Below are 11,543 nucleotides of genomic sequence, written 5' to 3' on the forward strand. Positions count from 1 at the left end.
AAAAAAAAAAAAAAAAGAAGAAGGGGAATGGAGAGGGGAAGAGGAGGAGAGGGAGAGAGATGGATACTTTCTTTTCAATGTGTCCTACGAACTATTGATTTGTCTAGGTAACACTCACTCAACCCTTGGCTATGGTTTTACCACACAGCCACAAAGAAAAAGCTTTCAATAAAATTGACCCTTAGGTATTGGAGGCTTTCCCTTAAAGACCACAATACTGTTCCATGGAGAGAGGGGAGCTAAACTGCATTCTATCCCAGAGCTTCCTCCTTAACCCAAGTCAAATGAAGGTGTCCTTAGTCATCCCTTCTGCCAATAAAATGACCGAGGAGAAAACCAAACTACTCCTGGTGAGATTCAAGTTCCTAGTGCCTCTAGGATCTGCAGCAATTAATTAGGCAATGAGGATCTTTTTCACTTCTTACTAAACCACTTACGTGCCTACAATCCCCACTTATTGGGGGGTGGGGGTGGTCCATGTTAATTCCAGTGCTGAAAGCACTAATCCTTATTCTTGCTTTCTAGCTCAAGATGACCTAGCTTCGCCCTCATGTCCCTGAACCTCCCTGCCCAGTTGCAGACTTCTGCCCCTATTCCTAAGTAACACAGCATTTACTGAGATACAGACTAGAGGAGCAATGTGGTATATGACTCTTTCCGGTTTCATTAGTAATTTTGTATTTTTGTTATTATGCTTTCACTTGGTTACAACCAAAGTTATTACACTGTCCAAGTTGCCACTATTTTAGAAAATTAATTGCAGTTCTCTATACAATATTGTGCCTGGTTCCAATTAGAAAATGAAAGCCAAGAAGGAACACAGGCAGTTTAAGTGTTTTGAGAATTCAGCAAAACTTCAGCTCAGCAGTCTCTAAAAGCTTAACCTAAAAACAAAACAAAAATTAACAAAAAGCCCTCTCTGGCTCAAGTAGAAGGGAATCAGACAGAAAATAAGACTCTGAGTCATAGAGAGTAGCATATCCAGTCTGGAGGAATCGCAAATGGACAGTGGGAAGGGAGAGAGAAAAGATGTGCCCAGTCTTACTTTCCTGACTTACCCATCACTAAAATTGGGAGGATTACACGGTAAAAAGAGAAAGGAAATTGGGAGGATTACACGGTAAAAAGAGAAAGGAAAGATCAAAAGGACCCTAGATCCTAGAATAAGGACAAAAATTAAAATGATTCAACAAAAATTAAAATGATTCAACATAAAGAAAAGACTCCATCACATACAGCTATTCAAGGGAGAAACCTGGAAAGCAGCAACAGCCGAGAAAAGATGGGAGGTGAGGCACACACAGCCAAAAAGCTGAGTTTGGTAGGAAATAGAAGACAAACACCACTGTGCCTGCAACATAATTAGCAAAGAATCAAAGCACCACACACAAAACCACAATGGCAAGTAGAACTGAGATTGACTCTGCCTTGCTGAGGAGGCTGAGGGCAGACACCTAAAATGAAGGAAGGAAAGCTTGCTTTAAAAATACTAATCCTGGGTCCCTCTGGCTCCCATTCTTATTCTGAATTTAGGTCTGACACGGATCTGTATTTTAATAAGGACCCATCTAGTTCTAATGTAAGTTGTCCAAGAACCACAGTTTGGGAAGCACTGATCCAGAGGTCTGAAGAACTGCTTAGAGTAAGTGCATCAAGGCTAATAGCAATTAGCAATTCATTTTTAGAAGAGTTTTCATATGGGATTGTGTCAGAGACCATCTCTTGGGGAGAGGTGTCACTTAGTGCCATCTTAAAATAAATCAATGCTCTGGAGGATGTTCTCCTGGGAATGTCTGTTGGCCCAACACATTTGCCTCTCTGAACATTACCACAGTGAATTCCAAGAAGTAACACCAGAGAGAAGGGGAATTCTGAGTAGCAAAGCTCTAGGACAGGCCCATTACCCACTAAAGCATTCCTTTATGGCCAGAGCTTGACATTAGAGATGGAGACACCACCTATACTTACCTGTGCAAAGAGGGAGACGCTCTACTGTCCCATTAAACCCTTGCTCCCTGTTCTCAGACAAAAATTCACTTCTCGCTTAAATGGTGATACAGCACAGCTATCCAAAAAAGCTGGTGTCTTCCCTTCCACTAATCACTGAATTCAGGGACATCTGCTGAGTGATCTGGTGCCTCTGGATGTAAGGGGCAACCAAGACCTGGAAAACCAGAAATCTTTCCATAGCATGGGGCTTTAAAGTCAGACTGGGTGGACACCAGATTGACCTAAACCTTGTTGAGATGCCTTGATCCTGTCTCTTGGGTGACAGGAACACTTCCCAAATGGGAACTTTCTAAGTACTTCAGCTCCCTTTCTTAGTGCTTGGTGGCAGATGGTACCTACTGAGAAACAAAAAAGGCTCACTGGGCAGCCTGGCAGTAGCTCTCGTCACCACGCAGGCAGCTGCTGGCTAGCTGCCTTGAGCCCCTTGGCAGGACAGCCAGGGACTGACTGGATGACCACATCTCCTCAGCAGAGTTCTCTAGCCACATTCCCTGAGGTGCCAGTCCCCTATATGACAACAGATCCCACCACCTTGGCTTCTGCTTTGTAACTGTCTTCAGCCAGATGTTTCTGGTTACAATGGACAAGTGGAACTGTGCTAGGACGGAGGACTGGCAGGCTGTGTGCGGGAGTTGGGCAAGAGCCCTGGCTTATGAAACAGGCTAGAGAGGTCTGTCAGAGCTACCCAAATCAGATCCTATCTCTTAATGATTATAAAGAATTATTCCACAATTAGGCTGCAAGGGTTAGAAGGGCAGCTGTTGCGACTGGGATTCCAGGTGGTGAAAAGCAGAGACCAGGTGCTTTTACCAGCCAAGTCTGTTTAAGAGAAGCAAAAGAAGAATATTTATTTATTTTTATTCATTTATTTATATTTTTGAGATGGAGTTTCACTCTTGTTGCCCAGGCTGGAGTACAATGGCACCATGTCGGCTCACCGCAACCTCCGCCTCCTGGGCTTAAGCAATTCTCCTGCCTCAGCCTCCTGAGTAGCTGAGATTACAGGCGTGTGCCACCACACTTGGCTAATTTTATATTTTTAGTAGAGATGGAGTTTCTCCATGTTGGTCAGGCTGGTCTCAAACTCCCGACCTCAGGTGATTCACCCACCTCGGCCTCCCAAAGTGCTGGGATTACAGGTGTGAGCCACTGTGCCCGGTCAGGAGAATATTTAAATGAAAACTCAACTTCCATCCTCAAATATCTAGATAAGAAAATAGGCTTGATGAATATCCCACAATGACATCTCCTATTCACCCAATGTCAAATATTTCCAGCCATATCGAATTCAAGATCAGAACTTTCTTGTCATTGTGATATCAAGAGCAGAGAATGACTTGTTTTCCTTTCAGAAGCTTGGTGGGGACATGATTTTATGTCATCCATCATTGGTTCTGCTAGTTACCATCTAGAAATTGTAAAGAGGATACTTTTTTCTTCTTTTTTTTTTTTTTGAGATTCTCTTTCATTCATTCACTTTCTACTAAGTGTCAGGTTCCCCATGAAGTTCTTGGACTTCATAAAGATAAAACAGACACAATCTCTATTCTCAAGGAGCTCACAGTTCAGGAGAAGAGAGTGACATGGAAACAAGTAACTGCAGTTTAGTGTGACAAGTACTGCCATGACAGTGTGTAAGGGGTACAATGATAGCACAAGGAACGAGTGATCAATTCAACTAAGAAAGATGCCACAGAAGGTGAAAAGCTTCCAGGTAGCTGGAGATAGGGGACAGGAGGGCATTCCAAGTAAAGGTACCCTGGCAAGAAGGCACTTTGCCAAATTCAAGAAGCTTGGAAAGTGGTTCAGTGTAGTTGGACAGAGGATATCTGTAGGAGACAGGAGGGAGAAGAGGCTGGAGAAGAAAGGACCACACCAGGCCACCCACTTTCTATCACTTTGTATATAATGGGTGCTCTCTCTAGTTTTTTCTTTAAAACAAATGCTTCCCATTCCAGACATTCAACAACCATCTACATGCACAGCACTAAATGAAGGCCCCTGAGGGATATCCCTCTAAGGAGCTTACACTGAACCAAATTGGGTGGATTAAACATACACACTACACAGCTAAAGACAAAAAATGGACCAAGTACATCCAACTATAAATGGTACAGACTGCACAAAGTACTGGGAAATTCACAGGTTCTTAGCTTCAGACAAAGCTTAAATACTATCTAATTAGAGAACTGTTCAAATGCTTGAATCCTCTTGACAAAACCCTGGCTAAATGAGCACCTATGGGATGTGGGACGCTCACTCAGGCACATTAGTCTGGCTGAGGCCAAAAGGCCACCAAACACAGGATGCCCAGAAGGCTTTTATGGCAATATAAGAGCGACACGTCTCAGACAAGACAGGGTCCTAGACAGGACCTTTTCTCCATTGGTGAAATGAATGGGATGATTAAGAATAAAGCAGCTGCCTAATGTCTTCATCTTCCATCATAATTACAACTCATAGAAAAAAAAATTTCATGGCATACTATTACTTTTTACAGCTTGTTTCCTCACACACACACACACAAAGCTTTAAAAAGAAGCAGTTCACTGGGTCCTTTATGCATCTCCAGATTAAAAGTTTCATGTAGGAGTAAGGAAGTATTCAGTTTATCTGAAGATACTTGCAGGCCTCTGGGGAATGCAGCACATGTTCTAGGGTGTGAGGAAGGGCCTTTGATAGTCCAGGGGTTCCACAAATGAAGCCTGCAGATCATGGATGGGCTTGACTAGAGCCCTTCCTTACTCCTTATGACTGCATGATAGCTCTGGTCCTGGCTGGGAGGTTACACCACTGTCCCTCATTACCCTTCCAAGCCTAGGGGAGATGCCATACAGTGAAAGCACAAGCAATGGCACTCACCCTCATGGAGGTCTCTCCACCATGGGCCTGTTGCAGCCTGAAGACCTGGGCCACCATGTGCTCTGTGGAGGGGTGCAGCAGGATCCTTCGTGAGGCCAAGCCCACCATTACATATCTGCCCATTGGGGACAGGCTCACCGAAATGGCATTGGGACCTGAGGGCCAACAGAACAGAGAGATATTTCCTAGACTTCTGGCCATTCCAAGGAAACAACGTTCACTCTTACTCTTTTCTTTTTCTCCAATCTTCATATTCACTTGCTCATCCTGGTGTTATCGCATAGGACTGTAGTGAGGAGTATGATGAGAAGGCATATACATACTGAGTACAGCGTTTGACATATAGAAAGCACCTAATAAGGCTGGACACAGTGGCTCACGCCTGTAATCTCAGCACTCTGGGAGGCCAAGGCGGGGAGATCACCTGAGGTCGGGAGTTCGAGACCAGCCTGACCAACATGGAGAAACCCCGTCTCTACTAAAAATACACAGTTAGCCAGGCGTGGTGGCGCATGCCTGTAATCCCAGCTACTCGGGAGGCTGAGGCAGGAGAATCGCTTGAACCCGGGAGATGGAGGTTGTGGTGAGCTGAGATCGCGCCACTGCACTCCAGCCTGGGCAACAAGAGCAAAACTCTGTCTCAAAAAACAAACAAACAAACAAAAAGAAAGTACTTAATAAATGCTAACCATTATTATCAACATTTTTTTAAATTGTTAACATCCTGATATTACTATTTTGAAACCCACTTTTTTCATTTAATACATTATGAACACTGTTCTGTAAGAGCATTTTAAGGGCCAGTGGAGCAATTCCATCACTGCACCATCATTTGTTTAGTCAACTCTTAAAAAACAAAAAACAGGCCGGGCGCGGTGGCTCAAGCCTGTAATCCCAGCACTTTGGGAGGCCGAGACGGGTGGATCACGAGGTCAGGAGATCAAGACCATCCTGAGCTACACGGTGAAACCCCGTCTCTACTAAAAAATACAAAAACTAGCCGGGTGAGATGGCGGGCGCCTGTAGTCCCAGCTACTCGGGAGGCTGAGGCAGGAGAATGGCGTAAACCCGGGAGGCGGAGCTTACAGTGAGCCGAGATCGCGCCACTGCACTCCAGCCTGGGCGACAGAGCTAGACTCCGTCTCCAAAAAAAAAACAAAACAAAACAAAAAACAAAAAAACACTTAAATTTGACTCAAGGTGACACCAGCAAAACAAAACACCCACCACCCCCTCCCTCCGCAAAAAAACAACAAAAAAACAGTCTCAAGGCAACAATTTGACATTTTTCTGTATGGTAACACTGCTGTGAACACCCTTATATGTAAATCTTTGTATAGTTTTCTGATTATTTCGTTAAAAGCTGGATTGCCAAAGAGCTGACACATTTTGAGAGGTTTTAAATACACAATGCCAAACTGTCTTGCAGTGCATTTGTGTGCTGCGACCACCTCCTCCCTTATTCCAGGCCATCGTAACAGGGGCATGCGGTAGGACTGTAATCCTGAGATGCTTCTGCAATGTTACCAGCCAGCACTCCTGCAAAGCAATCTTTCTCTGGCCTGTGCCCCAGTGAAGGTAGGGGCAGTATGTGACCATTACTCCCACCCAAGCCGTGCCTCACCTAGCAATGACCATGCCAAGGCACCAGTGTCCCTCTGTCATTAGGTTGGGCTTCCTATCCCTTACCAAATCGCTTGGTGTAGAGCATTTCACCCAGGTTATGGGGGGCCAGGGAGTATACTGCCAGGATGCCTTCATCGGGAAAGCCCCTCTGGCTGCTGGGGATGAAAGCTGCCAGGAGCTGGCCATCTGCAGAAATATCACAGCTGGCATCATTGTAGATCTTGCAGTTCTGCACCAGTACATTCACAGAGGCTGCATCAGACAAAGAAAGAAAAGAGGATAAGAAACTTTGGAGTTGATATTGTAAAAATTCTGGGGCCAAGAAACTTTAGGGACTTCCTAAGGGCCTGCACCTTGTCTAGAAATGCTAAAGAATACCTTCTCATTCAAACTAAAATGTCAAATGAACAAAACACAGGAGGCAAGGAAAGTATGTCTCTTCTCCCACCTTAGCAGGAAACTACAGGATAGTCACCACCACCACAACCACCTGCTGAGTCTTAGTTCACATTTAGGAAATATCACTTGAGAGATTAGATAAGGAAAAAGTTATTAAAAATTATTCCTAGAGAGCCATTTAACAGCTGTTATTGTCCCAGAGATCAAAACTGAGGTAAATGAAAATGCAAACCCATTGGTTCCAAGAAAAAGGTGATACAGGTAGAGCTTTCTTGAGGTGGGAATCCTATTCAACACCTGTTATGTGACCTTGGAGAAGAAAGCCATTTCACAAATTTGTATTTTGCTTTCTCATTTAAGAGAAAGAGAACTGGAACATCTAGAGACCAGTTTTCTGGAACAGCTCCTTCCTAATACTAATCTCTAACTCTACCAAGAGAGGAAAAACAATAATGCCCAGCTGTGGCTGGATGGCCAGGGCTCATTTCCCACTATGCTCTATGCCAATGTCCATGGCAGCCCTAGTCTGCACTTAGTAGTTCCTGAGAACAAACTGCAGGGTCAGGCAGGCAGCAGGCTCAGCCTGGTAAGGTGGCAAGATCTGAGGGTGGAGGAATGTCTGTTGGTAAGGAGCATCCACTCCACATGACAGGACCAATGAGATGTTAACTGGCACTGTGCCTATAGGCCTTGTTTCAGTTTTCATTTGAATCCCTCTCTGAGTCCCACTGTGCGATTCCCTGCCAGGAGGAAGTGGCTTACCCTTGATGTGAGCATAGAACAAGAGTGCCCACATCATGGGCCCAGGCAGAACAGCATAACACATTCAAACAGACCAAGCTCATCAGGGCTTTGTCCCATTTAGATATACCTCAAGTAAAGAAACTTTTTACTGTTTCTCTTATTTGAAGGAGATGTCCACTGTCAGAGGCATTGTTGTAATTTTTTAAAAGCCAAGCTCAGCTGCCCTCGCCAGAGTCCAGGTGATCTACTGCAGTAATCCAAAAAAAAAAAAAAAAGTCAAGGGCAAGTTTCCCTAGGAAATTACCTCAAGGAAAACAAAACAAGGAATTGCTCTTTCAGAGGCCCCCAGGCTTATGTGATCTGACACTTAGAGTGATTTTTAAAACTCTATTTGTTCTCCTTTCCCTGTGTATTGCTAATGAGATGACAGTGTATATCAAAAAAGGCATCAGAACACATTGATAAGACTATTGTGCCAACTCAGGGGCTAACACCTACAGCACCATTACGCATAAAACCGAAGAGGGACCACAAGGATGGTTCTGTTTGCTAACTAATAAAATAATGACATCCAAATACTCACTGCTATCACCATTAGGCCTTTCTACTGCTCAACTCCCAACTCACCATCTGGTCTAGCCTGTAAGGCTAGATTTATCTAGTTAGCACTGGGACGTCTGCTACTTATTACTCAGGGTCCCAAGCCCTTTGCTTAAAAAAAAAAAAAAAAAACTAAACCAAACCAAACCAAAACATACAAACAAACAAGAAAAACATGGCAATATCCCTCTCCTTTTCTGGGTCAACACATGAATCCAGCTGGGGATACAGAACCAAAAGAACTTAAATAGGAAAGGAAATGGGACTCTATTGGCTTTAAGACAGCTTTGAACAGTTACCATTTTATCTACATTTAATGTCTCGAAAATGTCTGTTGGGTATGTTATCAAAGTAGACTTTCCTGTCTTGCTGTTACATAGATCTAGCTCATGTGTGTTAACATCCATTTTGGTCAAACATCTAGAAGGCTATAGTAACCCTCAAAACTCATCACCAATACATAAAAAAAGCATTTAACTGCTTATGGAGACAAGGGGTGCAGAGGAGAGTACAAGTAAGGTTTTCCTTCTTCTGGAAAGCTTGGCTCTAAAACCCCTTAAAAACTGGGCATATGGACAAAAAGCATTTTGTCAGCCTCAAATCCAGGCCACTGTGCTTGCGTTTGTATTATATGATGATGATTCCAAATCAATAGCTATCTCCCAAATTCTGCCCTCTCCCCTGACTCCACCCAGCTTCACAACTCTTCCTGGCTACTGCAATGAGCTCACAGAGATATGCAAAGGACAAACGAAAAGAGAATGCTGAAAATTTTAACAGCTTCTCTGGTAGCATATTCAGTTTCAGAAATTTTGCAGCTCATGATCCGGGGTTTCACTTCTACCCTAACGGGATGTGGTAGGCATAGAGTGATTTGGTAGCTCCATTGCACTGGGCTCTGTTTACAATTTCATTCTCACATTTGCTGCTTGTTGTCTATTAATTTCACATGTGGAAAAGGAAATGTTCAGTTACAATAAGTGTCACTGCTTCCATTCACTTGTGACGTTTCCTCTTGTAAGGCTGAGATTTTGATAAGTTATTTCATACAGGAAGAGATTTCTTGGATCTCAATTACTTGTTTACTTAGGCCACAGGAAAGTAATGTACCAATGACAAATGACAACTAACTCATCCTTTTTGGATTCAACAATAATATAAGGTAGAGTGAAAAGGGAGAAGTGAAATATAGCCAAAGACACCAGCAGCTTACACACCACTAGAAGTCTTTGTGGTGCTCCATACCCTGTGTGACCCCAGCGGTACACAAACTTTAACATGTATCAAAATCACCAGGAGGGCGTATTAAAACACAGAATGCTGGGATGGGGCCTGAGAATTTGCATTTCTAACAAATTCCCAGGTGTCTCTGATGTTGCCGGACTTGGACTACACTTGAGAAATGTTGCCTCGTCAAACAATCCTTAGTCCTGGAGATGTATCTCCAACAACTGGCTTTCACTTAAAGGCAAAACACATATTGGAAAAAATGATGGGGCAGTTAGCTGGGCTGTGAAGGATGGAAATAAAGATTAGGAAAGAAAGGATTTTCAAATCAAAACTGCTCAAGAACTCAGGGGGCAGCTCCAGAGGGAGAAAAAACAATGCAGGAGACAGCAGGAAGCCATGTTCCAGACTCTGCAATGTAATCTCCTCCCAATTAGAAATGATTTCCAAGTGAAAACGCCCTAGCAGGGAATGGGAGGGGTTAGAAATACTGATGCCTGGAGGAGCAGATGGCTCTGCCTTCCTATCAGCTCCATAAATTATAAACAAACACCTTGTACAAAGATCGATTTGTAGCCTGTTGCTGGCTGGCCAGATGAGGCCATGGGAGCGATTAGCAGTTGCAATGCTTTTGCAAATGCATTATATACTGATTTAGAAAACCCAAGGGGGGTTAAATCAGCAGAAAAATTTCCTCTCGGCTATCTCTGAGCCCCTCAGATTTCAGAATAAGGCCTGTACAGAGCTCCAGATGACCCATAAACACTCCCTGAAGGCACTATATCCCCTGTGGTATGGCCACACCACTCATCTGCTGGGTTTCTTAAGGCCTATTCTGACAGGACAGCCTAGTGACCAATTCCATTCACCCAGTAAGAGTTTACTCTTAAAAATCATAGTGAATCTAAAGTGCCACTTTTTTCAGGAAAGCAATTTCAAAATTATTTATGCATGAGGCCTTATTCATAAACTTCTAAACACTAATCTCAAATCTCAAGTGAGAGAAGCAGGTGGCAAGATCTTTAGCCTAACTCCAGGAAAAGGTTAAATGCAATTCACATAAATCAACTTGGGGGTTGCTGAACTCATCAGTAAAACACAGAATCAGGCTGGGCTCACACCTGTAATCCCAGTACTACAGGAGGCCAAGGCAGGATAATCACTTGAGGTCAGGAGCTCGACCAGCCTGGGCAACACAGCAAGACCTCATCTCTATAAAAAGAATTAAAAAATCAGCCAGACATGGTGGCATGCGCTTGTAGGCCGAGTTACTCAGAAGGCTGAGGGAGGAGGATCATTTGAGCTCAGGAGTTTGAGGTTATAGTCAGATATGATTGCGCCACTGTACTCCAGCCTGGGCAACACAGCAAGACCCTCTAAAAATAAAAGTAAGTGAAATAAAAGTAAGTAAAATAAAACATAAATCCTCAAAGATTAAACTCATGTGGAACTTTCAAATGAATAATCAGACAGATCACTAGAACAGAACAGAGAGTCCAGAAATATATCTAAATACAGAAAAGAAATTAATATTATGATGAAGATAACATCCAAAATCAATAGAGACAAATAGATTATTAATTAGTTGGGACAAGTGAGTAGCCATATGGGGGGGAAACTGGATCATACTTTGAATATTTGGGACTAAATTTCCTAGTGAATCAAAGACTTAACTATTAAAAAAACTAAAATACAAAAGTTCTAAATGATCTCCCTAATAATGACACAAAACCAAGGAACCATAAAAGGAAAGTTGTATAATTTTGACTCCTTAAAATAAGTTCTATGACAAAAATAACCTTCAGCAAAGTCAAAACTTGAATGATAAGTAGGAAACTCCTATTATAAGTTAATTTTCTGATTTATAAAGAACTCCTGTAAAATCGCTAAGGAAAAGACCAGTGACACAACAGAAAAATTGGTAAAGCACATGGACAGATCAAGAGAAGGGAACACAAATGGCTGTTCATATGAAGAGGCATGCAACCTTGTTTGTAACATGAAAAATACAAATGTAAAATACCTACATACTACTTTTTTTTTTTTTTTTTTTTTTTTGAGATTCTCTTTCATTC

General features: G+C 42.9%; 1 protein-coding gene across 1 annotated transcript in view; it reads right to left on the reverse strand.

The window, feature by feature from the left end:
* AMBRA1 (autophagy/beclin-1 regulator 1) overlaps nt 1-11,543 on the reverse strand; it is a 203,115-nt gene that overhangs the window by 31,934 nt on the left and 159,638 nt on the right. The window contains exons 14-15 of the mRNA XM_011963313.1: nt 6,562-6,750; nt 4,873-5,027 (exon numbers count right to left, since the gene is read on the reverse strand). Coding sequence (XP_011818703.1) covers nt 4,873-5,027; nt 6,562-6,750 — 344 coding nt within the window. The remainder of the gene's footprint in view (nt 1-4,872; nt 5,028-6,561; nt 6,751-11,543) is intronic.

This window comes from Colobus angolensis, unplaced genomic scaffold, assembly GCF_000951035.1.
Source record: "Colobus angolensis palliatus isolate OR3802 unplaced genomic scaffold, Cang.pa_1.0 Scaffold61, whole genome shotgun sequence".
NCBI classification, from domain to species: domain Eukaryota; kingdom Metazoa; phylum Chordata; class Mammalia; order Primates; family Cercopithecidae; genus Colobus; species Colobus angolensis.